The following is a 15867-nucleotide window of genomic DNA, read 5'->3' as shown; positions in this document are numbered from 1 at the left end:
CTGCAGGTAGCTGGACGGTCTGGGAACACTGGTCATACTGGAGGTAGTGATAGGTATGCCAGAGGCTCATCAATAAATAAGTGACTCACCACCACCTTTATAAAACACCAGCCAGGCTTTAAAGGTGTTAAGAATTTCCATTCAGCAATCAGAGGTTCTGTACTCAGAGCTCCCTCTTACTCCTTTTTATCCCCCAAGAAGGGGTGTTTCTAGTGCAGAACAGGACCCGTATCAGAAGTGCAAAATGCCTGAGCAGCAAACAGGGAGGAGGAGTTACATCCAGAGCATCCAGTCCTGGCAGAGGATGCCCAGGAGAGCCCTGGGCTAGGTCTCCCCAGGTAACAGGCTCAGGAGAAGGTCTCCCAGTCAACAACATGCAGTGGAGGTCTCCAGTAGGCAAAGTGGCTGTACTCTGGGCACACCAGAGCCACGCTCCCACTCTGCCCCAGGGGAGGGAAGATCAGCTCCACCAGCTCTGACAGCCGCTCATACCTATGGGGGCAAGAGAGCAGTTGAGAAGACAGAAGTTGTAACAGTAAGCTGCCCCCAAGTCACTGGGGTTCTGTTTGCATTTCTACCCCCTGAGATGCTTCACTGGGTTAACCCAAAGGTACTGAGAAACAAGGGTGCTGCTCACGTTGACTTGTGGTTCTTGGTGAGCTCCTGGATCAGCTCTCCCTTGGGGTTGACAGTGAAGATGCGGCTCTCTGGCAGACCCACTTGCTTGTAAGCATAGACATCCTGCCAAGGAAGGCCAGCAAGGCATGAGAGCCAGAGCAAGGCATCACCACCACCTCAGCCTGAGCCCTTCCTCCACCCCAGGAGACCCACTCACACTTGCTCTGTTCCCAAAGGCTGCATAGAAGGGCAGCTCCGTGGCAAAGAGGTTTTGGATGTCCATCAAGCAGGCGATCTTGAACACCTCTGGCTTCTTCTCAATCACCTCCCTGCAGCACAAGATGCATGCACAGAGCAGAGGTCAGAGGGGTGGTAGTAGGCCAGAACTGTGGGCAGCCAGAATGTCTGGGGCTCAAAGAACTTGAAGGTCAAGAGTGGTTTTGTGCCTAAGGAGCTTTCTCACAAAACTCCAGGGAAGGCAAATAGCTCCCTTGCTGCCTCCCATGAAAAGCATCCTGCCCCAAGGAGGCCAGGAGCAGCTGAAGGCTGGGATGTGCCTCAGCACCAAGCTAGGTAAGGGTGGGTGCCAGCCCCTGGGACACAGGAGGTGCAGGGCTGGGGAGGAGGAGAGGCCATGGTACCTGTGGAAGGCAGAGAAGAGGCTGCTGGGGGCAAGCAGGATGGGGCCTTTGGGGAGGGCACAGCCTTGCTCATTGACCCATTTGAGGTAGCCTTTGGTCATGTGTGCCATGCCAATCGCTCTGGCTGAGCAGTAGAGGAACTTGTAGCCATTCCTAGAAAGAGCACAGGGAACCTCTCTGAGATGGAGGAGGAAGAGGAAGATGAGGCCAAACACTTGGCCTAAACTCAAACCCTCCTCACCCCTTCAAAAAGCGAGGGAGCTTCCTAAATGACATGACCCTCCCCCTCACCTCAAGACAGGCTAAACCACATCCCCATCCACCTCAGTGCTGGGGAGTGGGGGCACAGGGACCCCATGCCACCCTCCCTGCAGCCACACACCCACCCTCTGCTGCTTGGAGCCAGCCGGGACCCTGGCCCGGCACCCCCATCACACCGGGCTACCCGTGGCCTGGGGGAGCCCGACACGAGCCCTGCAGCCCCCCGGAGGCAGGTGGGCTGGGTGGGCAGCTCGGGCAGAAGGGCCACGGTGCTGGTGTGGGGTGGGAGATGGCAGCCAGGGCAGCCCCAGCCCCGCAGCCGCCCCCGGGCCGGGCCGGGCCATCCGCGGGCCCACAGTGCCTCTTAGCGGCCACCCGAGCCAGGGACCGGGCTGGAGGCCGGGCCCCGCGGGCCGAGCCGGTCCCTGGGGGCGTGGGGAGCGGAACCTGGACGCCCAAAGGAGCAACCGGCACCCAACGGCTGAGCCTGGGGCTGCTCCGCTGGGATCCGGGGCCTTCTCATCTCCTCAGTGCTCGGAGACTTCCCCCAGCACACACTCCTGCCTGCAACAGCAGCACCTCTGCTCCAAGCACCCAGGAGAAGCCCTTCTTGTTACCCCCAGCATCACCCAGACAGCACAGCAGGTATCAGCCACCACTGAGAGCAGAAAATTGGCTAATTTTGGCCTCAATTTTGGCTCCTAGTCTGTCTCTCCACTACCATCCTCTCACATCTCTCCTTGGCCTCAGCTGATCCAATACCTACAGGTGGATTTTGTGGAAGAGTTTGGCAATCCCATGATGAGTCCAGTCTTTTCCCAAGTGAGGCAAAATGTGCCCAAGAGCATCTGACCTAGAAGGAAAGGAGACCAAGGTTAGGCTGGTTCAACCAGGTGGGTCTCCAACCCCACCATGATGGAGTCTGTAGTCCCTCCTGGCTGCTGAAAGGACACTTTCCCCTGTCAGGGGAGCAGGGACAGAGGGTGGGAGCAGGGCCCTTTACCTGGTGATGGTGCCATCAATGTCTGAGATAACCACCTTGTCATCCCAGTTCCACAGGTAGATGGTGGCCTCGCAGCGGCATGTCCCCTGGTACTGGGTTGTCACACTGAATGCCACCTCGTTGGGGCCATCCTGCAAGTTCAGTCTTTCCTGTGGCAGAGAGGGAGCAAAAGTGAGACACCAGAACTGACCCACAGCAGCCCAAGGCTTGCCAGAGGTCACACTGGAGACTCCTAAGCCTCTAAAGGGTGGAATACTTGGCTGCCCTATGAACAAAAGGCTAGGAAGAGAGAAATCCCTGTTTGAGGGCTGCCCCAGCCCCACACACACAAGCAGGCAGTGAAGGAGGAGTGATGCACATACAATTTGTTGGGAGGAGAGCCGCAGGGACTTCTTATAGGTGGGCAGAGGTTTCTCTGCAGGGGCATCCACTGCTACCATGTCCCCAGGGTGCAGGGACTCATCATCACTGGATGACCCCTCTTCTTCCTGCCTATTTAAAGAAGGAAAGAGCAAGTTGGCTTCATTCTGCAAACTCCATGATCACCAGGGAGATCTGGAAAAGACCCTGGACAACCCACCCACCAGGAAGCAGCCATGGGAGAGCTTGGCTGCACTGGAGTCAGTCAGAACCTTAACAGAGATTTTAGTCCTCATAGATTAGACAAACTTGGGCATAACTGGTCACTCAGGAGCATGCACAGATTCCCAAGGGCAACCTGGGAGGGAGGCACTCACCTCTGCTGAGTAGAGTCGGGCTGCAGAGACCTCACACTGGCTTTCCCTGGCCTTGGCGGCTGCTGTAGGCACAGAGGGGTGTAATGAGCAAAGGCAGGAGTTGCTTTGCTTCACCAGTACTTGTAGCAGCAATACCAAGAGAGGTGGCAACACATCCTCCTGTTTGCATGAGGACACTGCCCCACAGCCTCACCAGTGGTGGGACAGGGAGATCTGCAGTCACATGTGGTGTCTGGGCTGCGGCATGAGGGATATGTGGCAAGAGGTGTCACCACTACAAGGTCCACATTACCTCATTACCAAGCACTGCTCTGTTGCTCAGGCATAAACAGATCCGAGGAGACATCAGCAACTTTCAGAAGTCACTTTGCCAGTAGGTCCTTCTGGCTGCCCTCATATTCAGCCTCAGGCTATCCCCAGGACCCTGCTGCTCCCTCACTCTCACCCCTGCCAGCCACTAGAATGCTTCCTGTCCCCTGGGGACATAGTTATCACAACCACTGCTGCCAACACACCTCCTCAGCTGGGAATTCTCTCCTCCTCCAGGAGAACCACCACCTGCTGCCCTTCTTGGGCATCTTCTCCTTCACCAGCTGGTCAATGGTGCTCTGTGAACACAGCAGAAGACAGGATGAAGTCAGTTCTCAGACCAAGGAGGCTCAGCTGCCAGCAGGCTAAGGGGAGCATTCCCCAGGCAGGGTTTCTAACAACTTTTTCCCTTCATGCAGCTTAGAAAAATGAAAACATCTGAATATAACTCCAGCCAGGTCTCCAGAGCCCTGGAGCAGGCTCACACAGACCCAAATCCTCCCAGACTGCCAGAGTCCCTGGCTCTGGCCAGCCTTGCCCAGATACAACCATAACAGCAGATTTTTTACAAGGAAATCAGTACTACTTGGGTATCTAAAAGTCACCCTGGGCAAAAGGACAAACCTCAGGGTCTGTGGGCTGGAGTGATGCTCAGGTCTACCCCAGGCTGCCTGCAAAGCCCCAGATATGTACAGACTTGCCTCTTGCAGCCCCACTTCAAGCCCTGCTGAGAAGCATTGGCCAATAAATATCTGTGCCACTGACCTCAGGAATGTTCCTCTGGAAAGCCTGCAGGGACAGTACCATGGGAGCAGCCACTGCCCAGTTGTAATACCTGGAAGAAGCAAGAGGGATGGGAACTGACGACTCCTGGAACAAGGCCAATTGTACAAGGTTTAACAAGGCCCAGTGCCAGGTCCCACATTTGGGCCACAACCACCCCAGGCAATGCTCCAGGCATAGGGAGGAGCAGCTGGAAAGCTGTCTGGAGGGAAAGAACCTGAGGGTGTTGATCAACAGCAGCTGAATGTGAGTAATGTGCCCAGGTGGCCAAAAAGACCAAGGACATCCTGGCCTGTATCAGAGATAGTGTGACCAGCAGGACCAGGGCAGTGATTGCCCCTCTCACAACTACTGCAGTATTATCATTGTCTGGGATGGAGTCACACTGCTACAGATGTTTCTGTAGGGACAGAGGGGCCACACTAGTCAATTGGGAAGAATCAGGTCACTCACTTCTTGTTGATCAGTATCACCAGGTTCGGGTCATCGATGAGTCCTGGGTTCTCAGCAAACTGCTGGTAGGAGACCATGTGCTCCATGAACTTCTCTGGTGAGACAGAAGCTGTGTCACACCCCTCATGTATATACTGGCTTCCAGGACAGCAGATTCCCCCTCCCTTCCCACCTACCATGGGGTATCTGCCTGGTGCCCCCCAGGCCTCCGCACAGCGACAGAGCAATTGTGGGCAGGAGGTCAGAGTTGGAGTCTGTGGGCACATCAGATGGCAGCTGGACACACAGAGGGCTGCTGGGTTCTGCCACAGCCTTTGAACTCTGCTCTGTGTCACTACCAGCAAGAGAAAAAGCAGTAGGAACATCAGGGAGTAGCTTTAGCTATACCTCCATCCTTTGCTGGAAGGGAATTGCTCAAGGTGTGAGCTCGGCCAGGTCAGTTAACCCATACCTCCTGGGGAAATGGAAAGCCACCTGCTCTTCATCCAGGTGGGAGAGGTCTTCCAGGTAAACGTCACTGGGACCCAAGTGCAGGCTTCTTTTGATGGATCCTCAATGCGGAGACAGAAGGGAGAGAGCTAAGCTGAATCACCCTTCCAAGCACCTCAGCATCTGCCAAGCAAGCTCTCTGCACTTTGCTCTACCATATCCATAGATCATATAAAGAAGGCATCTCTTTCTACTGGGAAAGGTGCCTTAAATCAACAGAAGTAGCTCAAGACACCTGCACTGGCATGAGACCACTTGCCAAGAGGACACAGGACAGGCCAAAGTCCTGCCTACACGCTGCTATGACCATCTGAAGGTGCCATTTGAAGTCTGCACCATGCCAGGTAACACTCTGATCTATCTCATTTTACAGAGGAACCCCAAGCATATCTTCTTCAGGGAGACAATTCTGTTCTGAATTTATGCTGGCTGGAAGAGAAAGGTTGGTTAGAACAGGTAACAACATAAAAGCCCTTAAATACACTTTCCTGAGAAACATACGCATGCTTTGCTCTGTGTGATATTCCACCTGACTTGGCATGCTCAGGATGAACACAAGTCAGCCCACACTGCTAAGGAAGCCTGCAACAGCAGAGACATCCCAGGATGAACTTCAGGAAACATAAGGCAAGAAAGCCTTCCTGGGGAGCTGGGTGGTCACTGGAAGGAGGAAACCTGAGGAATGTCCCTAAAGCAAAGGAGCTGGTAGCACATGGAGAGGGCAAAGCCTATGTCATGCCTTGACTATGCAGAGTTACAAAGGAGTTACACTGAACGAACAGCCCAACCCCCCTTGCAAGTCAGGTACACACAGGCTCAAACAGTGCTTCCAGCAGCACCACTCACCTTGTCTCCTCTGGCTCTCCAGTTGGGGCTTGGAGCCTTCTGAGCCCACCTGTCTCAGGACAGCAGCTTCTTCAAAAGGCTGAACCTCTGGTACAACATTCCCACCTCTCCCCTCTTCCTCTTGTGTGGCTGAGGCAGCCTCCAACAAGCTCTCTGCCCCCATCTTCCCATCCTGGGGTGCAGGTGTTTGCTCAGCCACAGATTCAACAGCAGAACAAGGTATGCCTTGAGGTCCTGCTGGGTTTGGGCTGCCTCCCAGACCCTCAGAAGTGGCAACAAGAGGGGTGGCCTCATCCACTGGGACTAGTGTTGCAGAGGCAGTAGTTGCTGCAGCAGCAATGGTCTTTGTGCACATGTCTGGTTCAACTCGTTCAGATTTATTCACCTCAAGGAAAGCAGAACAGGTTTGAGGAAGTTGCTCAAAGCATCAGGTAGAAGACAACTACTCTAAGGCTGTCTGTCCACAGCCTCTCACACACCTTCTCCCACCAGTTGCTTAGAGAGGAGCAAGAGCAGAGACTCACCTGAGGGAGCCTTCCCCAAGTCCACTGCATGTAGGATTCAGCCCCAAGAGCAAAACTTTCCTGTGGTCTAATCTCCAGCTCAGAGTCACTTTTGGGAGAGGATGGATGACTCAGGGGATGACTACAAGAAGAGAAGGGAATGTTTGACCTCATCCACCCTAGAGCCCCACACTTTCCTATCACTGCAAGGACATTTAGGGCCAAGAAACTTGTAAGGTTGGTTTCCTATAGAGTCAGTTCTGCCCCATAAGGCCATCATGGGAAGCTGAGGCCTAAAGAAGCAAACTGCTCTGCTATTTGCTTTCCAGAAACAGCCCATCAGCAGAGGCAGGAGAGCATACAGGCTTCTTGCAGCTGTAACCATTGCCAGAAGTGTCCCTCATGGGCTCTGGGCTCTTATTCAGCCATACAATATCAGGCCAGGAAAACTGTCCTCTCCTGACACCCAAGTCCATTTCCATATCCCTTTCCCAGTCACAGGACACATCCCTTGCTCTCACTAAAGTAAAGCAGATCACCTTCCTTTGCCAGTTACCTGCCCATGGAGGCCAGCTCCCCATCAGAGTATGGGTGCATCTCTGATGACTGCAATGACCTGGTTTCCTCTTCAGGGAGATCAGTGAAGGAGAAATACACTGCATCACTGCAAAGGAGGAAAGAGGTCAGTTGTGCTCCTTTGGGGCACCCACCTCTTCTCACAAAGAGCTGGCAATACCCAATACCACCACTTCCACTGGCTTTCTGCTCCACAGGAGGCAGGGCTCCAACTCAAAACACCATCATCACAATTCACTCTTGCTGGGCATCACCCAGGGAACCCACCACACCTCCCTGCCCAGACCGAGCTCACCTAGGGGCTGGCAGCTCACATAGCTCCATGTGAGCTATGGACTCCTCACAGCCTTTGCACTCAGAGCCTGACTCTTCCTTCTGCTTGGGCTTCCTCCTGCGCCAGCACCTCTTGCAAAGGGTCACTTCAGTGCTGGAGGCCTGAGCAGCATCCTCTGGGCTCTCCTCCCTGGGGATGGGGGATGTGCAGAGGCGGGAGGGGATGTCCTGCCACAGGGATGGGGAGAGCTCATCAGCTCCAGCATCCTCCTTTGCAGCCTGGTAGCTTATGGCTCTCATCTATGTAACACACTACACCAGTACAACCAACAGCCAGCCAACAACTTGGGGTGGTTTTGTGGCTAGGTAGGCCCAAAATAAAAGGGGGTTTCCATAAAAAATGTGAATAAAAAAGCAGCAAACCTATCCATTCACAAGCTAAAGACATCTTTAATGCAGGCAAGGAGAGGCAGGCAGGAGATGGCACCACAAGACCAGAATTACCAAGGCTGCAAATGGAATCCTGCTCTAGAGTCCTCTCCCTGTTCTCAAACACTGCCCAAACCAGCAGCAGCCACAAGTCAGCCTGGGAGAGAGCTGCCAAGATTTCTGGAAGCTACAACTAGTCTCATCCTGCTTCCCAGTGGAGTGGGCAGTCTGCCACAGCATCTGGCTCGCTCACATCCCTGTCACAAGATTCCCCCAAGAGGCCAAGCTCTGAGATATCTGCCTGGCTGGCCAGCAGCCACTTCCATTGATGGAGGCCTGTCTGGGATGCAGATAGTTGGTCTAATGCTCCCTCAGGGTGCTCCAATGCTCACTCTACAATGGCTGCAAGGTCCTTCAAGTAAGAACCTTCCTGGACAGACAAAACAGAGAAAATAACTGAGTCATCCTGGGGAAGAAGGGCAGTCCAAACTTGTTCCTTTCACCTCAAGCCTGCTCTTCCAGGTGGTCATAGTGAGGAGTAGACCAGCAGCACCTCTTCATCACCAACCTCATTCTCCTCTGACTCCTGGACAAAGAAGGCTTCTCCATTGTCACCCAGCTTCATGTGCAGGTCCACAGGCTCCCCATTGATTTCAATATCAACCTGATAAGAGCAAAAGAAGTCTTTCCATCTGAGCCTCCCTTATCCATCAGCATATAGGAAGGCACTTCCTCCAGGTGATGATGGGTTGGGGCTGACCCAGCCTTGGAGGGAAAGGACCAATTTTTCTGATAAGCCCTGGAAGAGGAAGGGTTCCATTTGCAGGCATCCTCTCCAAAAACTGGCAAGCACCTCCCATCCACAGAATCCCAGAGTGGTTGGGGTTGGAAGGGACCTTTAGAGATCATCCAGCCCAACCCCCTGCTGAAGCAGGTTCCCCTTGATCAGGGGGCACAGGAGTGTGTCCAGGTGGGTTTGGAAACCTCCCAAGAAGGAGCCTCCACACCCTCCCTGGGCAGCCTGGGCCAGGGCTCCCTCACCTCAACACCAAATAAATTTTTCCTTGTGTTTAAGTGGAACTTTTTGTGTTCCAGCTCATGTCCATCACCCTTTGTCCTGTCGCTGGGCACTGCAGAAAATAGTGTCACCCCATCCTCCTGACACCCACCTTTTAGGTACTTATAAGTGTTGATGAATTCCCCCACCTCAGTTTTCTATTCTCCAGGCTGAACAGCTCAAGGTCCCACAGCCTTTCCTCATAAGGAAGATGTTCCAATCCCCTGATCATCTTGGTGGCCCTGCTCTGGCCTCTCTCCAGCAGTTCCCTGTTTCTTTTGAGCTGGAGAGCCCAAAACTGGACACAGGACTCCAGATGAGGCCATGAGGACACACTGCTGGTTCATGTTTAGTTTAGCTTCCCCTCAAACAAAGTTTTTCTATAACCTATGGCTCATGGAAGATCCTAGATCTTAAGACACAAGATAGGAAATCTTTTCCCAGGGCAGGGCCACTTACCACCTTCTCCCTAGAGCGCAGCACACCCAGCTTCCCGAAGCGCACGTGGAACGGGGAGCACTGGAAGGAGTCGTCGGGCTGTCTGACCACCACCACATCGATGCAGCCCGTCAGCGTGGCGGGGTTCAGGCCCCGGTACAGCTCCTTCACCGTGACAAAGACGGTCTCAGCAAGCTGCCCCACGTAGTTCATTGTCTGAGACTGTGAGAGACAGGAATAGATTCAGGTGGGGGGAAAGAGAGCTCTAGCAGCTAAATGCAAGGTGAATTAACTCCAAGTGAGTCATTTTGCAGCTGCAAACACAGCCTCACCATGACCACGGTAAACCCATGAGGGAAAGACATGAAGGGCCTTGAGGAGGATCAGTCAGGGCCTCTGCAAGCACCAGAAAACAAGACAGAAGCCAGAGCACTAGTTGTTGCATGCAGCTTGGAGGAGATACCTTTGCCATCAGGGTGCACCATCACATTTGCTCCTTGGGACGGTAAAAACTACCTCACAACACTGTTGATATCCCATTCCAACAAGAATTTGGTCAGGAGGCCTCTTGGCCTGCACAGTCCTTAAAAACCTCTCAGGGCATAGAGGAGGGAAGTCCAAGGAGCTGCTGCATATACCACAGGTTCCTTTGAACAGAAGCCAAACCTAACATTTCCCACTTAGAGGGGAAGGTATCCCACCTAGGCCTTGCCCATTCAGCCAGACATGGCCCTTGTTAAAGCCAGAACTCCCTTGGTCCCTGCTACCTTCACCTCCCTTGCCAGGGAACGTCAGCAGAGGGGCTGTGCTACCAGAGGACCCCACCAGCTCTGTGATGCTGGTTTCCCAAGACACCATTGCACTCAGAGGTTCAACAGTTTCTGGTTGTCATTAGCAGGAGCCCATGGAAGGAAAGTAGAAAGAGGAGCAACCCCCCTCTGCCATGCTGGAGCACAGGCACAGCTGGATGGCCTGTGCTGGAGGTCACAGGCTGCCACAGGCCCTTGAGCAGCCCTCCTCCTGCAGCTCACTGCTGGCAGCTGCCTCCTGGCCAACACTCTGAAATCCTTCCAGTATTTTCTTGCAGATCTGTGTTGGGGTGCTGGGTGTTGGCCCCAGCCCTTGGCCCAGAGGAGCTTCACTTGCTCAGCAGGACAATGATCTTGGTATCAGCATATCACACCAGAGGCTTAGAAATCCAGAGGCTGAGTCCAGCTTCCCCACCTTGTCCCAGGATGACGATGAGAACACAGGATGACCCCTTCAGAATGACCACAGATGAACTCAAGGAAGCCTCTCGTGCCAGCAGCACAATCATCCGATGGCACAGTGTCCCAGGGGCTCTGAGCACAGCCTCCAGAACACACCCAACTCAAGGGGCAGCCAGTGAGAGTTGGTTCCTTACCCAAAGGGACGAGGACAAGCAGGTGCCAGCTGACGAGCCCTCTGTCCCAGCAGGCACACAGCCTCTCCGATCTGTTTTGCACAAGCTCAGCCCCGTCCCATTCCCAGACATCCCTCCAGGACAGCAGTCTGTGTGGGGAGACGCAGTCCCCACTCCATGTCCTATTATCCCTGCCAGGAATAAGCCCAAAGCCCAGATCATCCCCAGAGGAGATGTGGCAGGGAAGCACTAGCTGACTCCCGAAGCTTCGGTGCCTCCATCAGCTGTGCTGCAAGCACAGCCAGGGTCACAGGGCCACCCACCAGCCTGCTGAGCCCAGCTTTCCTGGGCATCACTGCCGGGGTGGGCAGCCATCCAGCTGCCTTCCCCCCCTGCTCTGTGAGGCCTAGCAGCAAACAGGAGAGAGCTCCTGGCTACAAAGTGGGGGGGAGGGGGGGATTTTTGGAGGGTAGGAACAATCAGTCTGTCCCTGATGCTCCCAGGGCAGTGCTGACAGACTCTTATCTGGGACATACATTGAGGCAGATGTGCAAAGGGCATGGGGGAAATCCTGGGAAGTTAAACCTGCACTGTCTGTGGGGTTTGGGAAGAGTCCCCAAGAACAGCCTCATGTTGAGCATCACTTTCACAGTAAACAGAGTGCAAGGGCTTAACACAGTGCTGCAGCCAACCATGAGACACACTGCTGAGTGCCTTGTGCCAGGGCCCCAGCCCCTCTGAGGAACCAGCAACCATCCCACAGGACTTCACATCACCTCAATGGACATCTGCCCCTTTCCCCAGGCATCTGCCTGCACATTGCTAGGGACAGACACTCAGCCCCAGAGCTCAGGACGGTGGGACAAAGACAGCTTTGGCATAGCTTTCAGCTCACAGAGGTCGATTCCCTGCAGATTTCACCCAGGGCTGCTGGAGGCAGGCAAGGAAGAGAAAGAAGAGGCTCAGACTTTACCCCTCAGCCTCAGCACAGGTGGAGCAGATCCATTAGAGAGGTGAAGTTACACTCTGGAGAGAGATTAACAGGTGGAGAGGGCAGGAGAAAGGGTTTTCAACCCACATTCAACAAACAAGCCTTACAGAGAAATAGAGCATCCCAGCCCTCAGCCTCAGAGACAGCTGGATCACAGCCCTTTACCCAGCTCTTGCTGAGGACAACGAGGGCAATCCTCCCCTCTGGAGGCAACACAGCTCACATCCAGCTCTCCAGATAAAAAACTTCCCCAAATAAGACAGATAGTTTAACACCAGCCTGCTCTGCTCCACAGGCTGGCCACCCCACAGCCAGCACACCCTCCCCACCCTGTCCATCCCCACTCCTCTCCCATCACACGCTGCCCAGACCTTCCCTGTTACCTGGGCAGCTGCTGCACCCCAGCACCTCCTCAACTTGGGGGCAACCAGCCCAGAACCCCCGGAGCTGCTCTCTGCTAGCAGCAGCCGGCTGCCCGCAGCAATGCCGGCTCACCTTCAGCTCCGGCTCACCTTCAGCTCCTCCTCTCCCCACCACTTCCTTCCTCTCACCTGAGCAAGGGGAGGACCCGGCTCCCCAGCAACACACAAGCCCCAGCCATGCTGGCTGCTGGGCCTATGAGGGCTCCGGGAGGCCGGGGGTGGGTCTGAGGGGCACGGAGCAGCTGTGTCTCATTGCAACCACCTCATGAGTCTTACCACAGGGCTGCTGCTGCCTTGCACTGATGGAGACCCTGCCTCCAGCCCCCCACCACACAAGGCCACTGTGGCCTGACTCACCAGGCTCCAACTTCCAAGGAGTGATGAGGGCACTGGGGAATCTCTTCTAGAAGGAAAGGCTGTGAGACCTGGGGCTGTTCAGTCTGGAGAAGACTGAGGGGAGCCTTATCAATGCTGATAAATACTGAAAGGGTGGGTGTTGAGAGGAAGGAGTGAGTCTTTTTTTCCTGTAGGGCCCAGTGACAGGACAAGGGGTAACAGGCACAAGCTGGAACACAGAACATTCCACTTCAACGTGAGGAGAAACTTTCCTTGTGAGAGTGAGGGAGCCCTGGCCCAGGCTGCCCAGGGAGGGTGTGGAGGCTCCTTCTCGGGAGGTTTCCAAACCCACCTGGACACATTCCTGTGCCCCCTGATCGAGGGGAACCTGCTTTAGCAGGGGGTTGGGCTGGATGAGCTCTGCAGGGCCCTTCCAACCCCCACTACTATGGGATTCCATGAAGACAGTCCTTTCACTTTCCAGACCAGTGTTTAATCCCTTGGGGCACAAAGTGTACAAAGTCCCAGATCTCAGGACCCCAGGGCAGACTGAGCCCTCTGGAAAAGATGCTCACAGAGGCTGGGTGCACAGCTCTGGGAAAGAGCTGCTCTTTAAAAGCTGCCTTGCAGTAGCTGGAGAGCATCCTCACACCATCATGGCTGGGCTGAGGACAGTCCAGAGTGGGAAGTATCTTGCGAGAGAGCCTATGCCAGATGCTAATTTCTCCCCCCTCCACAGGGCTATAGAGGTTCCTATACATGAACTAGGATCGTGTAGGGTGGGCAGGGCCATAATTGCTGTGTGGCTCATTTAATTGCTTCTGGATGTAAAGTTGGGTGCACTTTGGACAGGTTTGAACTCAGAAGAACCTAGAAGGTGCTGGTGTGTGGTGCTTGTAGGGAGGAGGAACGAGGCTTCACCAGAACTCAATGCTTGAGGGAAATTTGAGGGATTATTTTAACTGCCCCTCAATAACTGTAAACTTTGGAAGAGGGAATTTGGGTGAGTTTATTTCATTGTGCAGCCCAGGACTGTGCAGCCCATTGTGCAGCCCTCATGGGACACCAGGACCTTTTGCACAAGCCAGCCCATGCCCCTGAGTACCCTGCACTTTGGCAGCCCCTCACCTCTCCACCTCCATCATGGTGACTTTCTGCCTTTTTGGGAAGAAAAGAGTTGCTTTTTTTCTTTCCCCTCCCTGGCCTTAGGAAAGCTTTGGGACACAAAGATACACTAAGCATTGTTTTACAGAGGCAGCACCAAAGCCCACAGTGAAGCCTTAATAAGACATAAAGGGTGGGAATGAGTGGCCAAGCCTCAGGGACTCCTCTGCTCTGTATTATCTCTGTTGGGATGAGAAAAGAGAGTATGAGTTGAAAGAAAAGCACAAAAAAGAGCAGAGGCTTTATGAAAACTGAGGCTCTCCAGATCTCAATGGGCCCAATAGCAATGGGGAAGCAATGCAGGAATAGCCAAGTAGACTCAGGTGAGAAACTGAGGTGGTGGGGGAGAGTTTGTGCCCCCCAAAAAAGGGCACTGGCTCCAACTGGACTGACTCCCCAAGCTTGGGGATGTGCTGGTGTGGGCTATGTGCAGGCAATTCTCCAGCATCCTCTGTGCTGATTTTTGGAGTGACATGGGTTGAGTGGCTGTGGCTCCTAATCTGCACAAGAGCTGGTGGCACTCTGGGGATGAAGGCTCTTCTGCTGGTGTGCGTGCAGGGCTCTCCCACCCAACACTCCTGGAGCTGACCTTGTTCCATGAGAGCAGGGAAGCACCAGTGCTAGAGGGTGGCTGCCTAGGACCTCTTTAGTCCCTGAGGACAAGGGTCCAAACCACCCAGGTTGGTCACAGCTGATGGGCTGAGCTGCAGAAATGGCACAGCTCATTGCCATGTTAGCTCCTGGTGCCTCAGTTTCCTCAGTGGTGCTGTATGGGTAAGGTTGATGGCAGTGGGAGGCAGGGAGATCTCCCCTGTTCCTGTACAGCGCTGAGCACAGCCTGGACACAAGGTCCCAGACCTTTCCTAAAGGCTATGTCACATCAGCTAGGGAAGGAAGCCTGTTTTGCAGCAGCTTAGTATTTCTGAGAGCTCTACCCCTGGGTGAAATTGGACTGAAAGCAGCTATTGTGGGTGGCCAGGCACGGCTGCAGTCCCCGAGGAAGGCAGGTTGGCAACAGGCAGCATCAGCTGCTCACCCCAGCAAAGCTGACAGACCAGCGCAGGCGGCTGCCACAAGATCACATGGACAGGTCACCAGGAACTCACTGCTGGGGGCAAGGAGCCTGTCATACCTCAGTCTGGACTCCTTGAGATGTGCCATCCCAGGTGCTTTGTCCTTGTCAGGGCACGAGATGAGTGCTCGGCAATGCCAGCAGAGCGGGTCGCACCCAGGGCAGTGGTTGACACCCTGCAGACACTGAGGCTGGAGCACCAAAGCAAGGACAAATCTGGGCTGCAGATGCCTGGTACCTGGTCAAAACTGCCTCAGAGGACATTTCAGCAGACACCATTCCTCCCTCAGCCAGCTGAACATGTCCTCAAGTGAGCATGGAGAAGGAAGACAAAGCCAGCCTGAGCACTTGGGCAGCTCAGCCTTGCTGTGGCTCCAAGCAAGGCTCAGGCACCCTGCAGAAATAGCTTCCCCATCACTTACCTCCAAGGCTCCTTGCTCAGCTGTTTTTCCCCACTGGCCCTTATGCCCAGCTCCTGACACACCAGGCTTTACTCATCCCTCAGCACTTCTGCAGCAGACCTACGGAGCCACACTTGGTGATGTCTGTACCTCCCTCTGTGCTACTCTGCCATCCATCCCCAGGATATTTTACTTCCCTCTTCCTTCCTTCTTTCTCCTCCAAAAAGCTTAACACACTTTTAATTGCCATGGTAATTTTTTTTGCAAAGCCATACCCTTATTCCTGCCAGCTGCTTTTCACACCCCCTTGTATTCCCCCGTCCTTTTCTTTTGGAAGGTGAACCTTGCAGATCCATCACTCCCTGGGCTTGTAACCTTGAGCACCCCAATTTTTTTATGCATCCTCCCCCCAGGAGCTGTTCCAACAGGGAGAGGTTTCCTCCCCGTTTCGGGAACTCCACAGCCCGCAGATGTTTGCAATGAGCCTTTGCAAAACAAGACAGCTTTTTTTATTAGCCAACCGAGATGCAGTGTTTTCAGCTCCTCGCATTCCAGAAAGCTCACACCCGCATCCATCTTGGCAGCTTCCATCCTGCATCCCTGGCACTGCCCGCTGTCTGGGGCAGCAGCATGGCTGGCCACGCTCCCACACTCCGGCCCCACTGGCCAGGCCTCCGTGGC

General features: G+C 54.3%; 1 protein-coding gene across 1 annotated transcript; it reads right to left on the bottom strand.

The window, feature by feature from the left end:
• Window positions 1-347: 347 nt before the first annotated feature.
• LPIN3 (lipin 3) lies at window positions 348-12253 on the bottom strand. The gene is made up of 20 exons (XM_062008951.1): window positions 12175-12253; window positions 9438-9638; window positions 8490-8585; window positions 7515-7720; window positions 7200-7307; window positions 6665-6785; window positions 6141-6525; window positions 5257-5356; window positions 4982-5139; window positions 4806-4899; window positions 4335-4404; window positions 3756-3868; window positions 3261-3311; window positions 2886-3015; window positions 2524-2672; window positions 2287-2373; window positions 1260-1412; window positions 836-947; window positions 638-741; window positions 348-492 (listed from the first exon to the last, which is right to left on the bottom strand). Exons 2-20 carry the CDS (start codon window positions 9627-9629, stop codon window positions 348-350), a joined length of 2574 nt encoding a protein of 857 aa, XP_061864935.1. The 5' UTR covers window positions 9630-9638; window positions 12175-12253.
• Window positions 12254-15867: the final 3614 nt, after the last annotated feature.

The sequence above is a fragment of the Colius striatus genome, chromosome 16 (assembly GCF_028858725.1).
Source record: "Colius striatus isolate bColStr4 chromosome 16, bColStr4.1.hap1, whole genome shotgun sequence".
Taxonomy (NCBI): domain Eukaryota; kingdom Metazoa; phylum Chordata; class Aves; order Coliiformes; family Coliidae; genus Colius; species Colius striatus.
Note: the sequence above shows the minus strand (reverse complement) of the source record. Positions and strands in the feature narration are given on the sequence as shown.

Coding starts and splice junctions, on each gene's coding strand:
- LPIN3 (XM_062008951.1), bottom strand. CDS start 9,629: ATGAACTACGTGGGGCAGCTTGCTGAGACCGTCTTTGTCACGGTGAAG. Junction 5,357..6,140: donor GGAGAGCCAGAGGAGACAAG/GTGAGTGGTGCT, acceptor CTCCGCATTGAG/GATCCATCAAAAGAAGCCTG. Junction 493..637: donor ACCAAGAACCACAAGTCAAC/GTGAGCAGCACC, acceptor TTGCCCCCATAG/GTATGAGCGGCTGTCAGAGC.